Genomic DNA, 20,463 nt, shown 5'->3' with positions numbered 1-20,463 from the left:
CTGGAAGACAAAGAGCATAACAATGTGCTTTATTGATGAGTGTTCTTAGTGTGTGTGTGTGTGTGTATGTGTCCTGCCTTAACGGTGAGCTGCTGCCTGGCACAGAGGCGCTCTGGCAGGCTAATGCTGAACCTCTCCTTGCCGCTCAGCTCCAGTGTGTCGGCGTTGTGCTCGGGTGCGAACTGCAGCGGCATGATGCCCATCCCCACCAGCTGGTTCTTGTGGAGCTTCTCGAAGCTCTCTGCGATGACCGCGCGGATGCCCTGTTGGCCAACAAGACACATTGAGTACTTCAACCCATTAAGCGGCCAGCAAGTGTAGCTTTACCAGCAGGTATGGTCCTTTAGCCACCCAGTCCCTGGAGTTCCCGGAGCCGTAGTCTCTGCCGGCGAGGATGACGAGGGGGACGCCGTCTCTCTGATAGCGCTCGGCGGCCTCGAAGACGTCCAGCTGTGTGCACAAATAGCAAGTGAGGTGGCGCAGCGTGCTTGGTGAGAGTTGCTGCTGTGTATCCGCGTGCGCTCACTGTCTGGCCTGAAGGAATGTGGACCGTCTTGGGGCCCGCTTTGCCCACCAGTCTGTTTTGGAGCTTGATGCTGGCGAACGTCCCTCTGGTCATCACGGCGTCGTTTCCTCGCCGAGCACCGTAGGAGTTAAACTCCCGAGGAGTCAGGCTGTGTGGGAATAGTCGACATGAACACCCCGGTTGAACTACTGAGTTAAGTTAAGTCAAAGTTAAAGTACCAACGATTGTCACACACACACTAGTTGTGGTAAAATTTGACCCACCCCCTTGTTCACCGCCTGGGAGGTGAGGGGTGCAGTGGGCAGCAGCAGTGTCCGTGCCCGGGAATCATTTCTGGTGATTTACCGTATTTTTCGGAGTATAAATCGCAGTTTTTTTCATAGTTTGGCCGACATATACTCCGGAACGACTTATGTGTGAAATTATTACCACATTAACGTAAAATATCAAATAATATTGTTTATCTCATTCGCAGAAGAGACGAAGAAAATTTCAGCAATCGTCACACACACGTCAACTAATAAGAATTGAATGCTAACTGCTATATGCGGTAGCATATAGCAGTTGGCAGTAACTTATATAAACTGAGAAGGGCTGAACAAAAATGGCACCGAAAAGGAAATCATTTACTGCAGATTACAAGCGGGACGGAGTGAAATATGCAGCAGAAAACGACCAGAGGAAGCAGCGCATACCTCTGGAGTTGGCAGAGTTGTTTAGAAGCGACATCGAGGAAGATTTCGAGTTTATCGATTAGGAGTGACAGATTGTTTGGTAAACTTATAGCATGTTCTACATGTTTATATGTTATAGTTATTTGAATGACTCTTACCATAATATGTTAACATACCAGGCACCTTCTCAGTTGGTTATTTATGCCTCATATAACGTACACTTATTCAGCCTGTTGTTCACTATTCTTTATTTATTAGGGTCCGCCCTGCCAGCAAAGGACTCTGTCCTTTGCCATGGCAAGGACCCTATTGAATCTGTAGCGTTTTATTATTCTTTATTATTATTCCGCACCGTCGCACCCCAATTTCACCCCCTTAGCATGCTTCAAAACTCACCAAAGTTGACACACACGTCGGTCTACCGTGACACCACAACATATTAAGGAACCAAACCCCAAAAATGAAAATTGCGCGCTAGCGCCCCCTAGGAAGAGATTAAAAACAGACTGCTTGTAACTTCCGTAAGGAATGTCGTAGAGACATGAAACAAAATCCTCTATGTAGAACTGACCTAGACCTAAATTCCCCATCAGAAACTCCTATACCCAAAATCTACAGAAATTTTGCAAAAACTCTTTCAAAGCAAAATTTTCCTAAAAAATGCTATTTTTGCCTCTTTGAGCTGTAATTTGACCCGCTTAAAATGCTTCAAAACTCACCAAACTTGGCAGACACATCAGAACTAATAGATATTTCGATCTAATGAAAAAAAAATTTAATAAAACTCAAAATTGCGCTCTAGGGCAATTTTTGAATAAAACACAGAAAAAACTGCTTCCAGGAGGAAAACACAGACAAAACTGCTTGTAACTTCCGGTAGGAATGTCGGAAAGACATGAAACAAAAACTTCTATGTAGGTCTCACTTAGACCTACATTTTAATAATTGACAGCTAGCAGAAAAAATCAACAGGAAGCTGGCAATTACCCCTTCAAAATAAAAGTTTTGTAAAAACCCGTCACCTTTTTCAAATCGAAACTCCTCCCAGTGCGTTTGTCGTTTCTGCTTCAAACTCACACAGGAGAGAAATTGAACCCTTTTAAAAAAAGTGGTCGGACAAAGTTGTGATTACTGCTCCGGTTTGGATTTTACGCGCCTTCAAAGAACCCCTGCGCAAATTTTCCTAAAAAATGTCATTTTTGCCTCTTTGAGCTGTAATTTGACCCCCTTAAAATGCTTCAAAACTCACCAAACTTGGCACACACATCAGGACTGGCAACAATTGCGAGCTAATGAAAAAACCAAACTCCAAAACTCAAAATTGTGCACTAGCGCCCCCTAGGAATACAACACAGACAAAATAAAAATAAAAGTTTTGTAAAAAGCCGTCACCTTTTTCCAGACAAAACTGCTTGTAACTTCTGTTAGGAATGTCGTAGAGACATGAAACAAAGACCTCTATGTTGGTCTGACTAAGATCGGGACTCGGGACACGGCGGCGGCGGCCAACGGCGGACCCGACCAACGCTGCTTGCAGCTTTAATTTTAAATTGCCTTTCAAATGTCTATTCTTGGTGTTGGATTTTATCAAATACATTTCCCCAAAAAATGTGACTCATACTCCAATGCGATGTATATATGTTTTTTTCCTTCTTTATTATGCATTTTCGGCCGGTGCGATTTATACTCCGGAGCGACTTATAATCCGAAGAATACGGTAACCCCCTATTCCAACCCTTGATGCCGAGTGCCAAGCAGGGTGCCATTTTTATAATCTTTGGTATGACTCGGCCGGGGTTTGAACTCACAACCTACCGATCTCAGGGTGGACACTCTAACCACTAGGCCACTGAGCAGGTTCTAGCCTCATGGCCCATGTATATATGTATATCTGCACCTTATTGTTTTTTTTTTTTTTATCCTGCACTACCAAGAGTTAATGCAACGAAATGTTGTTCTTATTTGTACTGTAAAGTTCAAATTTGACTGACAATAAAAAGGAAATCTAAGTCGATAACACACTCACAAATTTATATTAAAAAAAAAAAATTACACAACAGGCAGAGATGCTCAATTGCTTGCTTTTCAAGGCGTCATGAACATGTGCTGTGACCTGCCACATAACCAGATGAGCCTGTCTGGTGCAATTTGAATCGTGTGGTGCCCAAAGATTCCCGGCCCGAGTGTTGTTAAACAACAACAATGATACAATAGGCTGGTAAACGCACCGTTTGCTGAGCAGGTATTTGGCAGCTGCGCTGACCCTGGCGATGCTGCCTGCTGGCGAGATGTGGTCCGTAGTCACCTTGTCGCCAAGGAATAATAAGGCGTGGGCGTTGTCTATTGACTGAGGGGGCGGGACTTCTTTACTCTTAAGACAAAACAAAAGCAGAGGTGAAGCGTCATTAGTGATTTTTTCTTTTTTTTTTTTTTTTTTTACATGTTTTTGTGATCGGACAACAAATGCTTACTAGTTTGCTGAAGAAAGACGGCGAGCGGATGTACGTGGACTTGGTGTCCCAGGGAAAGATGACTGACTCTGGACATTCGATGTTGCTCCAAAACGTGTTCTCTTTCTGGAACGAGGCAAAAAGAAGAGCTTAAAAATGTCATCCTATTAACTTGAACTGCAGCATATGCTCCCTCACCTCCATCCTTTCTTTGAGCTCCTTGAAGATTGAGGAGATGACGGTGTCCTCTTCCATCTCTCGGACCTCTTCTCTGGACGGCCAGATGTCGCGAAGGTACAGCTCCTTCCCGTCTGATGTCACCCCTCGGGGTGGGGGACAAACAATTTGCGTCATACAAAACATTTAAGAGGACTCCCCTCAGGTGTCGCTTACCGAGAGGCTCTTTCTCAAAGTCAATGCCCACGGTGCCTGCAATAGCATAGGCCACCACGAGGGGGGGCGAGGCCAGGTAGTTGGCTCTTACACAGTCACAAAGACGGCCCTCAAAGTGCCTGTTGCCCGATAGGATGCCGCACGTCACCAAGTCCTCCTAGTACAGGAGACGCCGTTTTAGAAAAGCTGTTTTTAACTTCTATGTAATCAAATATTTAAAATAAATAAAATACCTGCTTGATTGCATCTACCAAGGTTTCTGGTAACGGCGCAATGTTCCCTACACAGGTGGCACAACCGTAGCCGATCACCTCAAAGCTGAGGGGGCAACATATTAGTCATAGTGGTAAAAAAAAAAAGGGAGACAAAAGTAGGTGTTGCTCTGCAAAATGTCATCTTTTAGGAACAGCACACTAGACAGCTATACATATATAAAAGAAATCAGGACGTTATTTACAGTGGATTTGCTTCACAAAGGTTAACAAAGGTGAAAAAAGACTCGTAAATAAATTGGCAAGAGTCGGCGAACAAAGGAGCCAACGGGAGTTGGTCTAATGCGCCTATAAAGCACTCAAAAAAAACCTCCATCATTGATTTATATACACGCTGCAAGTACATAAATGTAATGTAGTAACAGGCATGTTCATAATAACATGTAATATTTACGTATTTTGCTAATTTTAAGCATACGGCGGCATACTAATTTTGTTGACGAAAAACAACTTCCGCTTTTCCCTTCAACAACAAACAGTGAGCATCATGCAGGAGTATTGCTAAGTGTTAAAAAAAAAATACCAACTTCAAACATAATAAAGCAATCACTTACTGTACAATGTCTGCTTTCACTTGAATGCTGACTGATAACATTTTGATATATTCCTGTTTAGATGAAGAGTTTATCATAAACATACTTTTTTTTTTTTAAAGTGCCACAAACAAGCGTCTTTTTGTGTATTTCTAACCATCTTCGGGTCTAAGTTGAATGTCAAAGTTGACCAACTTCTGTTTATGACCACAACCTTCTACTATCCAGGTGGAAGGCATGATATATAATCTACAATTAATTTTCACCAACTCAGAGGTGATGCAGCAGCTCACCGGCTCAATATGTCAATATAGCAGCATAAACTGGTTAGCTCTCTGTGATCCCGGCGCCGCTAAAAATAGTTTGTCTGCGTTAGCTCTTATAATAACAACATCGCTAATACTTGGATAATATTCAGGTCATAAGATGTAAATGGAGTATTGTTGGTGTTTTTTTATAGGGCTTTATAGGCGGGATAGTGTAATCCAATGAGCCGCACTGTTAGCCACTTCCTACTTGACTTAAAATACATTAAAAAAAGAAAAATTTGCATGAGTTGACACAGCGGAAAACATCGCCATTAGGGTTGAAGGGGACGAGATAGTGACTATACAGACGCATAATCGAGGCTTTACACTTAATTTTGACACAAAACATTTATTTTTGACCACTCCTACCCGAGCTGATTGAAATACGGCAGAACACCGCTGGCGTTGAGATAGTGCGTGACCATGCCACTTCCAGGCGCCAAGCTTGTGCGGATATACGGCTTGACCATGAGCCCCGCCTCCACAGCCTTCTTGGCTAGCAGACCTGTCAAGAGTGCAGAAAACATAACGTTTCATCCACATGTGGCATCTTTAAAACACCATGTTACACTTACACATGCATAACCATTTGGTCATTTGAGCCAATAATGGGCCTGAAGACGTATAACATTTGTGGAAAATGTGCAATAACAATAAATGTTGCATGGAAAAATATGAAACATGAACATGATTAGCAAAACAAAAACAAATAAACAGCAGCAGATAGTGGAGCAAAACACATCTACATTAGCAATTCAAAGTTTGAATATAGTCAGTATGTTTACATGCACTGAAGGAAAACCAAATGATTGCATATATTGGCTTGTCATCATAACAAAAAAACAGGAAGAAGACGCCCAGAGAAGATGAATGTTTACACCAACCAAAATACAAAATAAAAGTTACAGAAGCTGAAATACAGTAAGTAAATATTTTTAAACTATATGACTAAATAAAAAGGTACCAGTTTACACATACGTGATGTCAGGCGAGCACATCCCAGTGAATAGAAACTCAAAAAACTGCCCTACTTTAACGCAAAAACTTTTTTGTATACACAATGGAATTGAACACAGTACAAATAATGTGTGTTTTATTGGTGATAAGTATACAACAAAATAGCGGTATAGTAGATCAAATGAAAATCTGTCAAATTCATTAAAAAGCATCCACAAACAACATCCTTGTGCATATTTCAGGTAGTGATGTAAGAATTAACTGTTCATTCACAAAAATTTACACAACTTCATTGACATGTAAACCAGCAATTAAAATAATTAAATGCATTATTAGGCTATCTTTGACTAAGGATTTTACTTGTTGATGGGTAGAAAAGGGATGGATGGATTAATTTGATTCGTTAAGATTCTGCCCATACTCAAATCTATGGCGTTATTTTTTTTTTTTGGAGAGAAAAAAACTGATTGTGATAATAGTGTATTCTCACTGGTCTCTGGGTGTCACATGATCTAGAGGTGATTCTTTTAGATATATTTTAGAGATGCTGTTGTTTATTAAAGTGGACAGAACAGATCTTATATGCAACATTTCCACTTCAATTTCCATTAATAAATACAGTAGAGATTGAATTTTTTAGTTAGGCTCTCGGGTGTGGTGCTACGCCAATATGACATCAAACTTGACTAAATGGTGGAAGTAAAAAAAAAGTCTTTAAGTTTCTGTATGTTAACTTACGGAAGGATCATTACATTTATTAGCAAAAAGAGCACGTCTGTGCACACATCGTGTCCAATTTCCGTATTTACACCGGTGCCTACGACGGTATTCAGTCAGCCATAAGTGGCACAAAGAGCTTTGTATCTGACTGTGGCGCGAACCAATTAGCTTCGTCCTCTTGTAGAAACATCTTTTGCGGAGGGAGAAGAAAAGGTTTTAGTGCCTGCGAGTTTGATAGTCCAAGCAGACTCCGAATCGAATCGTCAATTCTTCAACTATTTTACGACAGCCCTAATGGATAGTTTGTATTTAGTAGTCAAAGCAATACACCACAATATCAACCTTTTTCTATGTCCCTGATGATCACAATAACTATAAAAACCAAGGCAGATGTCATTTAAACACATTTGACAGTACCAACTAGGGCTGGGCGATATATCGCAGGTTTGTCTCTGTGCGATATAGAACATTTCTATATCGTTATATTCGAGTATACGTTCTGACGCCGTTACTTTTAGCTGCTGTCATTACACTGCAGGCTCTACCCACTCTTTTTTGTCTTTCCTTCTCACAGACAGCAGGTGCACCGTCTTACATACGTCTTATACGTACATATGTAGCATCATTTGAAAAGTCACCAGCTAGAAAATGAAGAGTGCTTATTCCGCATATCAACAACTCCATTCGGTGCCACACCATCAAAATGCGGAGGTAAACATTTCCAGATCAACACTGTATGAAAAAAATAGTCAACAACAAAAGGAGATAATGTCCGCAGTAAACTACCACCAGAGGTGGGTAGAGTAGCCAGAAATTGTACTCAAGTAAGAGTACCGTTACTTTAGAGATTTGTTACTCAAGTAAAAGTAAGGAATAGTCACCCAAATATTTACTTGAGTAAAAGTAAATAAATAAATGATAAATGGGTTGTACTTGAATAGCGCTTTTCTACCTTCAAGGTACTCAAAGCGCTTTGACACTACTTCCACATTTACCCATTCACACACACATTCACACACTGATGGAGGGAGCTGCCATGCGAGGCGCCAACCAGCACCCATCAGGAGCAAGGATGAAGTGTCTTGCTCAGGACACAACGGACGTGACGAGGTTGGTACTAGGTGGGATTTGAACCAGGGACCCTCGGGTTGCGCACGGCCACTCTCCCACCGCGCCACGCCGTGTAAAAGTAAAAAGTATGTTGTGAAAAAACTACTCAAGTACTGAGTAACTGATGAGTAACCTGTTTGTTTAATGATTACAGCAACAAATAATGCTCAAAAACATAAAAACAGCAATGAGCAAATTCATAGCCAGGAATATCTCTTAAGCAACTAATACAATAATATATATTAAATAATAATACATTACAATAAAAAAATTAAGGAAGATTGAGCCACAATAACTTAACAGCACCATAGGCTCAGTAGGCATTCATCGATTGATTGATTGATTGATTGATTGATTGATTGAAACCTGTATTAGTAGATTGCACAGTACAGTACATATTCCGTACGATTGACCACTAAATGGTAACACCCCCATAAGTTTTTCAACGTTAATCAATTACTTAATAAATGACCAAGTCAAGGTGATCTACCTCATATATACATACACACACATATCATATATATATATATATATATATATATATATATATATTTAAAAAAATATATATATATAGTTATTTATTTTGCTGTTTTTGTTGACATGTTAAAGGTGTTTTAATGAATATACATGCATGTTTAACATATAGATTCCTATCTTTTATGAAGACAAGAATATAAGTTGGTGTATTTCCTGATTCTGATGACTCGTATTGATTGAAATCAGACAGTATAGTGCTGATAATGTCCACATTTTCAAATGGAGGAGAAAAAAAGTTCCTCTTTTCTGTCTAATACCACATGAAAGTCGTTGGTTTTTGGCATCTTATTTGTCCAGCCTCCATATTCGTTTTTATACACTTTACAAGAAATACATTCGCGGCAAACTCCGTAGCTTGCTCGCTTGTTTGCACTGGCTTTCGGAGACTCTTATTTTGTTAGCGCAGGCAAGACGGAGTGGCACTTTTATTGTGAAGACAGGAACTGTGCGATCAGTCTTTAGGCTTTTGACGGGAAGTACGATTGAAATAAAATGTGTCTTTTTTCCTTTACACTTTTGATTGATTGATTGAAACTTTTATTAGTAGATTGCACAGTACAGTACATATTCCGTACAATTGACCACTAAATGGTAACACCCCCATAAGTTTTTCAACGTTAATCAATTACTTAATAAATGACCAAGTCAAGGTGATCTACCTCATATATACATACACACACATATCATATATATATATATATATATATATATATATATTAAAAAAAAAAATATATATATATATATATATATATCGGGTCCTTTTGGCTCATAGGACTCCGGAGGCAGTGGACAGGTACCGACAGGCCAAGCGGTGTGCAGCTTCAGCGGTCGCGGAGGCAAAAACTCGGACATGGGAAGAGTTCGGGGAAGCCATGGAAAACGACTTCCGGACGGCTTCGAAGCGATTCTGGACCACCGTCCGCCGCATCAGGAAGGGGAAGCAGTGCACTATCAACACCGTGTATGGTGCGGATGGTGTTCTGCTGACCTCGACTGCGGATGTTGTGGATAGGTGGAAGGAATACTTCGAAGACCTCCTCAATCCCACCAACACGTCTTCCTACGAGGAAGCAGTGCCTGGGGAATCTGTGGTGGTCTCTCCTATTTCTGGGGCTGAGGTCGCTGAGGTAGTTAAAAAGCTCCTCGATGGCAAGGCCCCAGGGGTGGACGAGATCCGCCCGGAGTTCCTTAAGGCTCTGGATGCTGTGGGGCTGTCTTGGTTGACAAGACTTTGCAGCATCGCGTGGACATCGGGGGCGGTACCTCTGGATTGGCAGACCGGGGTGGTGGTTCCTCTCTTTAAGAAGGGGGACCGGAGGGTGTGTTCCAACTATCGTGGGATCACACTCCTCAGCCTTCCCGGTAAGGTTTATTCAGGTGTACTGGAGAGGAGGCTACGTCGGATAGTCGAACCTCGGATTCAGGAGGAACAGTGTGGTTTTCGTCCTGGTCGTGGAACTGTGGACCAGCTCTACACTCTCGGCAGGGTTCTTGAGGGTGCATGGGAGTTTGCCCAACCAGTCTACATGTGCTTTGTGGACTTGGAGAAGGCATTCGACCGTGTCCCTCGGGAAGTCCTGTGGGGAGTGCTCAGAGAGTATGGGGTATCGGACTGTCTTATTGTGGCGGTCCGTTCCCTGTACGATCAGTGCCAGAGCTTGGTCCGCATTGCCGGCAGTAAGTCGAACACATTTCCAGTGAGGGTTGGACTCCGCCAAGGCTGTCCTTTGTCACCGATTCTGTTAATAACTTTTATGGACAGAATTTCTAGGCGCAGTCAAGGCGTTGAGGGGTTCCGGTTTGGTAACCGCAGGATTAGGTCTCTGCTTTTTGCAGATGATGTGGTCCTGATGGCTTCATCTGACCGGGATCTTCAGCTCTCGCTGGATCGTTTTGCAGCCGAGTGTGAAGCGACCGGAATGAGAATCAGCACCTCCAAGTCCGAGTCCATGGTTCTCGCCCGGAAAAGGGTGGAGTGCCATCTCCGGATTGGGGAGGAGACCATGCCCCAAGTGGAGGAGTTCAAGTACCTAGGAGTCTTGTTCACGAGTGAGGGAAGAGTGGATCGTGAGATCGACAGGCGGATCGGTGCGGCGTCTTCAGTAATGCAGACGTTGTACCGGTCCGTTGTGGTGAAGAAGGAGCTGAGCCGGAAGGTAAAGCTCTCAATTTACCGGTCGATCTACGTTCCCATCCTCACCTATGGTCATGAGCTTTGGGTCATGACCGAAAGGATAAAATCACGGGTACAAGCGGCCGAAATGAGTTTCCTCCGCCGTGTGGCGGGGCTCTCCCTTAGAGATAGGGTGAGAAGCTCTGCCATCCGGGAGGAACTCAAAGTAAAGCCGCTGCTCCTTCACATCGAGAGGAGCCAGATGAGGTGGTTCGGGCATCTGGTCAGGATGCCACCCGAACGCCTCCCTAGGGAGGTGTTTAGGGCACGTCCAACCGGTAGGAGGCCACGGGGAAGACCCAGGACACGTTGGGAAGACTATGTCTCCCGGCTGGCCTGGGAACGCCTCGGGATCCCCCGGGAAGAGCTAGACGAAGTGGCTGGGGAGAGGGAAGTCTGGGTTTCCCTGCTTAGGCTGTTGCCCCCGCGACCCGACCTCGGATAAGCGGAAGATGATGGATGGATGGATGGATATATATATATATATATATATATATATATATATATAAAAAAAAAATATATATATATATACAGTATATAATTTATAGTTATTTATTTTGCCGTTTTTGTTGACATGTTAAAGGTGTTTTAATGAATATACATGCATGTTTAACATATAGATTCCTATCTTTTATGAAGAAAAGAATATAAGTTGGTGTATTTCCTGATTCTGATGACTCATATTGATTGGAATCAGACAGTATAGTGCTGATAATGCCCACATTTTCAAATGGAGGAGAAAAAAAGTTCCTCTTTTCTGTCTAATACCACATGAAAGTCGTTGGTTTTTGGCATCTTATTTGTCCAGCCTCCATATTCGTTTTTATACACTTTACAAGAAATACATTGGCGGCAAACTCCGTAGCTTGCTAGCTTGTATGCTCTGGCTTTCGGAGACTCTTATTTTGTTAGCGCAGGCAAGATGGAGCGGCACTTTTATTGTGAAAACAGGAACTGTGCGATCAGTCTTTAGGCTTTTGACGGGAAGTACGGTTGAAATAAAATGTGTCTTTTTTCCTTTACACTTTTGATTGATTGAAACTTTTATTAGTAGATTGCACAGTACAGTACATATTCCGTACAATTGACCACTAAATGGTAACACCCCAATAAGTTTTTCAACTTTTTTGGGTCGGATTCGACGTGTGACGGTCACGTGACCACCTGGTTTTGTTTGATTGGTCCAAAGTCACCAGTGACTGCATTTGATTGGTGAAACGCAGGCATGCGTGGTTCCTACTTTGAATGCGTGTCTGACAAAATCAAAACAAACAAAGCGTGCATTAACAGATCGATAAAAAAAAGTAGCGAGTAACGAGCTGATTGTAGATAAATGGAGCGGAGTAAAAGTAGCGTTTCTTCTCTATAAATATACTCAAGTAAAAGTAAAAGTACGTTGCATAAAAACTACTCTTGGAAGTACAATTTATCCCAAAAGTTACTCAAGTAGATGTAGCGCGTTACTACCCACCTCTGACTACCACATACCGAAGGACGAACACTATTTGATTTCCTATTATGCAATTCATTTTCATTTGACAGTTATCAAAATATTTCGTGTGAAATCATGCACAAAAGTGCATTTTATTTGTTTTAACTATTGTTGTGGCGTTCTGTAAAAAAAGTACATTTTAATTTAGTGTTGTATTGATATGTCATCTTAGTGACATCATGCACAAAAGTGCACTAACAGCTTGTTTTAAAATGACTCTGACAATCTTGCACTTTCTGTTTTGGAAATGACATGAATGTTTGTGCCACTGCTTAATACCTGTTTAATAAATACAGTTTTGGTCAATTGAATTAGTTGAGATTTCCCTCGCTGCATGAAAGTTTAAAATGAACATATATTAATGCAGTATGAACAATAATTTTTTAATGTAGGAACATAGAATCATCATACTGCTGTGATTATATGTATCAAGTGTTAATGCAAGGCTAAGGCAAAATATCGAGATATATATCGTGAATCGCGATATGGCCTAAAAATATCGAGATATTAAAAAAGGCCTTATCACCCAGCCCTAGTACCAACAACACCAAATACCGGTAACAGTAGAAAGTTAGTTTTTCGTTAGAACCGAGAGTTCCTGCCATTGACTGATACTCACTAGCTTTATGTCAATTAATTAGCATATAGCACTTTCTTCCTCTACTGACATTCCCACGAACTAAACAAGTTGCAATGACCACAATGCCCCCCTAGTGTAAAAAAGGCACAAAGTGTATGGCCTAAAGTCGAATTAGGGATAGAGTATGTAAACTGGGACTCCACATCCATGTGTGAACATAGAACAAACTAAACGATTGAAAAAAACTTGACTAATTTCATCTGATTTAGTGCATGGAACCTTTGTCAAACTTTGATTACTACTGTGCATATGACATTCTGAGCAAGTTTCAATGGAATTTGACCAAAAAGTTTGGAAAAAAAACAGAACCCAAATAGACTAATGGCAAAAGGCAGATTGGCAACAGGTGTTCTCCCTTGCCCTTTGGTCACTATTTGAGGTACAGACAATACGTTAGAGTCTATTTCAGTTGTTAATTGAAATCCTCTTACCTGCCGTCAGCATTACAGAGGGGTTGCAGTTGTTGGTGCAGCTGATCACAGCAGCGATGACCACCGAGCCGTGGGCGAGTTGGTACTCCTGGCCCCCGTGCAGGAAGGGAACCTGGATGTGCTGCTTGTCCTTGGAGATATTGAATCCCTTAGGCCCCACCTGAAGAGAAAGTAGAGGTACAAAGTCAAGTTCTACCCTTATCAGGATGGGAGGAGATATATACCTTTTCATCCAGACAACTCTGAAATCCTTCTTTCATGCTGCAGACGGCCATGCGGTCCTGCGGCCTCTTGGGCCCACTGACGTACGGCACCATGGAGCTCATGTTGATTTCAATCACCTGTGCAGAAGTAAAGTTTAACCTTAATGGCGCTGAAGCGTCGCTTTCAAATTTATGTTTACACTACCTCAGAAAACTGGGGGTCTTCTGCGGGGTCCTCATACGTTCTGAATAGCTTTACAGCCTTCAGATAGGACTCCAGTAACTCAAGCTTTTCTTGGGAAAAGTCTGCAAAAGAATTGATGACACAATATTAATTCATGGGCCGATACTTCATTTTGCTGGACGATATATTACCTTACAAGTTATTGCCGATAAATGATATCATTGTCAGCTATATTTTGCACTTAAATGAATCACTAATGTAATTATAATTGCTCGTATTCCGACAAGTGTTTTTTTTCCCGGAAGTGGAAACCAGTAGTGGTCAACCAAGCTCGGTCTGTTGTACAGCAAGCAGTGCGTGCACTATTTGAATACAGAAGGGGCCTATATATTACTGCAAAAAGCAGATATAAGCAAAAAATCTAACTATGCAATGGTTGAGCTCTATACTTTATCAATAAAAAGATTGGTTGAGTGACAAAGGATTATTCGATGCATAGAGTGAACCCTCCTTGAAAGAGAGACGAATAAACCTACATACGGAGATGAACATTTGTCGCGAGCTCATTTTAATTTGTCAAAAAATGAATTGATTTATAGACCCAGAGAGAGTATAAATAGTAAAAGATGATGAAATATTTACGCGTCTTTTTAAAGTGCTGAATGGTGACCCTGTCCACGGGGAAGAAGCTGACGGTGGCATTGTACTCAGGGCACATGTTGGCGATGGTGGTTCTGTCGGGAGCTGAGAGCTGTGACACGCCGGGACCGAAAAACTCTACAAACTTCCCAGCGATGCCGGCTTGACGCAAGTGCTGCACACACACCAGGAAATAATACAGGATGAGACACGTGTATCGCTATGACGACCAACAAGAAAGTGGGAGTCGTGGCGACCTTCGTGATGCCGAGGACCACGTCTATGGAGGTGGTCAGGGGGTTGATGGAGCCCACAAGTTTGCAGCCCACCACCTGGGGGAGGGTAAGAGACACTGGCTGGCCCAACATCACCGCTTCTGACTCGATTCCACCCACACCTGGCAGGGAAGGAAGCACCGCCATTAATCAACTGCGAACAGTGGGCTTTTTTAGAGAGAATAATCTCCAAATACACATTCACAATAACCAAAAATATACAATAGGTATTATTTTAACGTGTTTCCAGACATTATGATACTTAATTCAAATGCCTTTTATAAAATTATATGATTCATAATATAATTATTGTATCATCAAAGTGAGATAACGAATATCCATCCATCCTTCCATTTTCAACTGCTTGTCCCCTTCTGGGTTGCGGGGGTGCTGGAGCCTAATTATCAAGAAAAATGTATTTGTACAAATCAGAAATTTTTTTTTTTCTTCTACAAATCAACATTTTTATTCCAATGTCTACCAATTAATAACAAAAATTGCAATCGTATAATTATAAGGTCATTTATATGAAATGTTATCACAATATTGAAACATTATTGTTACTATAGTAAACTATGACAATATAAAAATATTAAAAGATAATTATGATTTGAGCGTGTTTCCAGATATTACAATACCGAATTAAAATCTGTATTACACTATTGTATGATTTATAATAGGACTTTATATCATCATAGTGCAATAATTTACCAGTATTATCAAGAAACTTTCAATTGTACAAATTAATTATAATAGTCCAGCATCAGTACCATCATGAAAAACATTTTAAAAACCTTAATTTGTTATCTCTTTGGCTACCAATTAATAACAAAAAATGCAATATTAACATTTTAAATAATATATATAAGTAAATATAGGAAATGTTATCGCAATATCGAAACATTAGTGATATAGTACAGTAGGACAATATAAGAAATATGAAATAAGTATGATGTTAATGCTCAGACATGATCATGCGGAATTCAAATGTGTTACTATAATATGATTGATATAAATATAGTACCATTATAGTACAAATCAATTATAATTAAAATGTTTTATTTCTGTCTACTAATCAATAAAAAAAATTCAATTGTATATTACTAATTTTAAATTGCACATATATATATATATATATATACACACAAACACACACACACACACACACACAGGTAAATATATAAAATATTACAGTTTGACAAAATGATCAGAAGAAAGTTTTGTTTTTATTACCCCAGCCCAAGATGCCTAGGCCATTGATCATTGTGGTGTGAGAGTCGGTGCCCAACACGCTGTCAGGGTAAATCAAACCTCCGCGGACCTGGATGACTCGGGAAAGATACTCTAGATTGACTTGGTGTACAGCGCCGACGTCAGGAGGAACAACATTGACATTTTTGAAGGCTTTAGAGCACCACTGTGGGGGGAAAAAAACACAGACATATGTTATGTAAGTAAAGATGGGTACTCCGTACACTTGAACAGATACTGGACCAATTCTCGGTACCTGGGAATCGATACCAGTACACAACATTACCCATTTTGAGTTTTTTTTTTGTGTGTGTGTGTGTGTGTGTGTTCATGTGGTTATACATGTTAATTTGTTTAATAATAAAATCTAATCCATTTATATGTAATATTTGACAATGAACTGATAACTGTGCTTTACAGCAGTTATGTCTTGTTTTCTTACACTTTTGAATCACAAGTACCGTATTTTTCGGACTATAAGTCGCAGTTTTTTTCAGTTTGGCCAGGAGTGCGACTTATACTCAGGAGCGACTTATGTGTGAAATTATTAACACATTACCGTAAAATATCAAATAATATTATTTAGCTCATTCACGTAAGAGACTAGACCTATAAGATTTCATGGGATTTAGCAATTAGGAGTGACAGATTGTTTGGTAAACGTATAGCATGTTGTATATGTTATAGTTATTTGAATGACTCTTACCATAATATGTTACGTTAACATACCAGGCACCTTCTCAGTTGGTTATTTATGCGTCATATAACGTACACTTATTCAGCCTGTTGTTCACTATTCTTTATTTATTTTAAATTGCTTTTCAAATGTCTATTCTTAGTGTTAGGTTATATCAAATAAATTTCCCCCAAAAATGCGACTTATACTCCTGTCCGACTTAAAAATGTTTTTTCCTTCTTTATTATGCATTTTCGGCAGGTGCGACTTATTCTCCGGAACGACTTATCCTCTGGAAAATACAGTATACATTAATTTTAGTGATTTGCCGTAGTCCGGAAGTAGTCTTTACCATTAAGTTGAATGTGCAAGTATTGTCTTTTGTTTAGTCCGACAAGTGTTTGTAATGAGAGTATTGTACTTATTACATACTAGCTGTATGATTGTAACATGCATCTTAGTTATAGTTTCCATTAACAAATTTGGAGGAGTTTTAAATCGCCTAATCAATAGCATGTACATAGCATATCCAATGTATTAGCATTAGGGGTGTGGAAAAAAAATCGATTCGAAAACGAATTGAATTGTTTACGTTGTACGATTCAGAATCGATTCTCATTTTTTTAAAATAGATTTTTTTTTTTTTTTTTAAATCAATCCAACAAACCACTACACAGCAATACCATAACAATGCAATCCAATTCCAAAACCAAACCTGACCCAGCAACACTCAGAACTGCAATAAACAGAGCAATTGAGAGGAGACAAACACGACACAGAACAAACCAAAAGTAATGAAACAAAAATGAATATTATCAACAACAGTATCAATATTAGTTATACTTTCAGCATAGCAGTGATTAAAAACCCTTCACTGACATTATCATTAGACATTTATAAGAATAATGAAAAAGAACAATAGTGTCACAGTGGCTTACACTTGCATCGCATCTCATAAGCTTGACAACACACTGTGTCCAATGTTTTCACAAAGATAAAATAAGTCATATTTTTGGTTCATTTAATAGTTAAAACTAATTTACATTACTGCAATCAGTTGATAAAACATTGTCCTTTACAATCATTAAAGCTTTTTAAAAAAAATCTACTACTCTGCCAGCATGTCAGCAGACTGGGGTAGATCCTGCTGAAATCCTATGTATTGAATGGATATAGAATAGTTTTGAATCGGAAAAATATCGTTTTTGAATCGAGAATCGAATCGAATCGAAAAAAATCAATATATTATCGAATCGTGACCCCAAGAATCGATATTGAATGGAATCGTGGGACACCCAAAGATTCACAGCCCTAATTAGCATCAAGTTAGCACATTTTGAAAAGTGAAGCCCTATTGTTTACTCTATTAGTATGGAAAATTAAAACATTAACTAGAAACAGAGCGCTCGTTTGCCCAAGAAGTGTTTGAGGCAGTGCAAAGTCTGCAACCGGACGTGATGTCACTTGCAACAAAAGTATGTAAATATGGTACCATTCAATTTTACGTGAAGTGGTACTCAGTGGTACCAACGGAATTTGGTCAGTAGTCATAAAAGTACCAAATTCCGTACCTATCCCTGAACGTAAGATGAATTTATTTTTCTGAACGGTGATATTTATAAATGGCACCTTAAAGAACTGGAGTCTTTCTTTATTCCTGATCAGCTCCATTTCTTGATTCTTCACAGCGGTTTCGGCTCTGCAAAAAACACGGTTTTAATCGGTGACCCAACTGACGAGACGCCACAGTCAAGTCGGCTCACTCAGAAACTGGTTTCAGGTGGAAGGGGCAGAGCAGAGGCGTGTTCTCGATCTGCTGCACCGAGGTATGAGTTGGTCCCCCCGCAGAGGACGGAGGGTCACTGCAAGCTGCTTTGCTACAGGAGCCCTGTTGGCCTCCACAATGTGAAGCTCCTCTGGGAAGAGGCTTTGATGAAGGGGGCGGACGGGAAGGGCCTTCCCCTCCACCAGGGTTAGGCGCGTTCTGTATGGCACTGTGGGCGAAATGGACAAAATGACAGATATGTACCACATTTATAGCTAAAAAGACTAAGTGTAATCCAGATAAATATGACACATTTGCATTCATTTTTGATTTTGTTGCCATTCCAACACATCAGAGATTGTTGAAGTTTTCTAGGATTTTCTTCATTTTATATTTTGCGTCTTCACACTCATTTTTAAAAGTAAACTACATGTTGTTCTAATCTAAACAATGTCTGGGGTGCACGATAACCTTCGGACTGATACAAAGCACTATGACATCAAATTAATAAACTTGATAACATTTAAAAAAACTACAATAACTGATTGAAAAACAAACAATAAGGCGATATTATCCATGGTGTGCTGTAGTTGGGTTAGTGCGAGCAAATCAAGCATGTTTTTCGCTTGCTTGTGCTGTAAATGGCCTCTTGTAAAACTCACCCTGACCTAATTGTCAACAAATCGTGTGAGAAAAAGATTGCACATGCTATTTGCTATCTGAAACTTTGATTGAAGATTGATGTTCTGCAAACATCCCACGAGACAGGAAAAAAACACATCTCGCTCCAAAACACATCAAATAATATCAGCCATCTGAAATGCCAGCATGGCTACAACTGTGTTTTGAAAAGTAAAAAAAAAGACGCCTACAATGCTAAAGATGCTACCCCAATACCAGCTGCAAAGAAAGGTGTACACAAACTTCATTAAATCTACATTTAAAAATAATAGACATTAAAAAAAAATTGTATCGGTCTTTAGAGGCTTGAAGTTAACGGCTTAAAAATACACATATTGTGCATCTCTAATGTATTTAATTATATAGTAACATCTATAATTCCACTGATTATTTGATGTTATATGGAAATGCATGATTATAGGTCAACACAATCGCCACTAGTGGTGTGTTGAAATAAATTATTTTTAAATAAATAAATGGCAAAATTATTCTCTGCATTTGACCCATCACCCTTGATCACCCTCTGGGAGGTGGGCAGCAGCGGTGGGCAGCAGCGGTGGGCAGCAGCGGTGCCGCGCCCAGGAATCATTTATGGTGATTCAACCCCCGATTCCAACCCTTAATGCTGAGTGCCAAGCAGGGAGGAAATGGGTCCCATTTTTATAGTCTTTGGTATGACTCGTCCGGGATTTGAACTCACGACCTACCAATGTTGGGGCGGACACTTTAACCACTAGGCCACTGAGTAGGATCTACTGAGCTAGAACCAAATGTGTGGTACCTCAACATGATTGATCACTTGACCAGGTTCAGTGCTGGTAACATTGTGACCACAAAAAAATCTAGTGAAATTGTGAGGCACTTTATTCATTCCTGGGTGAGTGTGTATGGAGCCCCGTCTAAGATTTTTTTGTGACAATGGAGGTGAATTCAATAATGAGGAAATGAGAGACATGGCTGAGAACTTTAACATTGAAGTGAAAACCACTGCTGCCTACAGTCCATGGAGTAATGGATTGATGGAAAGACATAACCAGACCCTTACAGAGATCTTGGTAAAAGTGAAGAAATACAGTGTTTGTGACTGGAAAGCAGCCCTAGATTGGGCCTTGATGGCGAAGAATACAATGCACAATCTGCATGGATTTAGTCCATACCAGCTAGTGTTTGGACAAAACCTGAACCTGTCCTCTGTGCTGGCTGATAAACCGCCTGCCCTGGAGGGCACTACCATGAGTAAATGGGTAGGACATCACATTTCAGCTATTCATGACGCAAGGACACCATTTACTGAGGCAGAGTGCTCTGAGAGAATCAAGAGAGCTCTGCGCACACAGCTTTGGAGCACAGATGAACACTACAAAACTGGAGATAAATTGTACTACAAAAGAATGGACTGCAATGAATGGAAAGGGTCTGGGGTGGTAATTGGACAAGACGGGGTGGTAATATTTGTTAGACATGGAGGCTCCTATGTCCGGGTGCATCGCTGTAGACTGCGCAAGGACACAGATCAATTCACTGACACGTCTCGTGACAGACAAGAAAGCCAGACAGAACTTAATGCAGCAGA

At 40.4% G+C, this 20,463-nt stretch overlaps 1 protein-coding gene across 2 annotated transcripts in view; it reads right to left on the bottom strand.

Annotated features, from left to right (window-relative positions):
- ireb2 (iron-responsive element binding protein 2) overlaps positions 1–20,463 on the bottom strand; it is a 33,466-nt gene that overhangs the window by 775 nt on the left and 12,228 nt on the right. Inside the window, exons 5-21 of one of the 2 annotated variants that reach the window (XM_061894627.1) lie at positions 18,208–18,438; positions 18,074–18,143; positions 15,751–15,934; positions 14,500–14,639; positions 14,246–14,417; positions 13,625–13,725; positions 13,441–13,557; positions 13,217–13,376; positions 5,526–5,661; positions 4,277–4,361; positions 4,044–4,200; positions 3,849–3,961; positions 3,672–3,776; positions 3,429–3,571; positions 527–674; positions 328–450; positions 78–263 (exon numbers count right to left, since the gene is read on the bottom strand). In XM_061894627.1, the coding sequence (XP_061750611.1) occupies positions 78–263; positions 328–450; positions 527–674; positions 3,429–3,571; positions 3,672–3,776; positions 3,849–3,961; positions 4,044–4,200; positions 4,277–4,361; positions 5,526–5,661; positions 13,217–13,376; positions 13,441–13,557; positions 13,625–13,725; positions 14,246–14,417; positions 14,500–14,639; positions 15,751–15,934; positions 18,074–18,143; positions 18,208–18,438 (2,371 nt within the window). Of the gene's footprint in view, positions 1–77; positions 264–327; positions 451–526; positions 675–3,428; positions 3,572–3,671; positions 3,777–3,848; positions 3,974–4,043; positions 4,201–4,276; positions 4,362–5,525; positions 5,662–13,216; positions 13,377–13,440; positions 13,558–13,624; positions 13,726–14,245; positions 14,418–14,499; positions 14,640–15,750; positions 15,935–18,073; positions 18,144–18,207; positions 18,439–20,463 lie in introns of both variants that reach the window. The other variant, XM_061894626.1, reaches the window with a different exon arrangement.

This window comes from Nerophis ophidion, linkage group LG03 (assembly GCF_033978795.1).
Source record: "Nerophis ophidion isolate RoL-2023_Sa linkage group LG03, RoL_Noph_v1.0, whole genome shotgun sequence".
Lineage (NCBI taxonomy): Eukaryota > Metazoa > Chordata > Actinopteri > Syngnathiformes > Syngnathidae > Nerophis > Nerophis ophidion.
The sequence above is the reverse complement of the archived record's forward strand: the minus strand, read 5'-3'. Positions and strand labels throughout refer to the sequence as shown.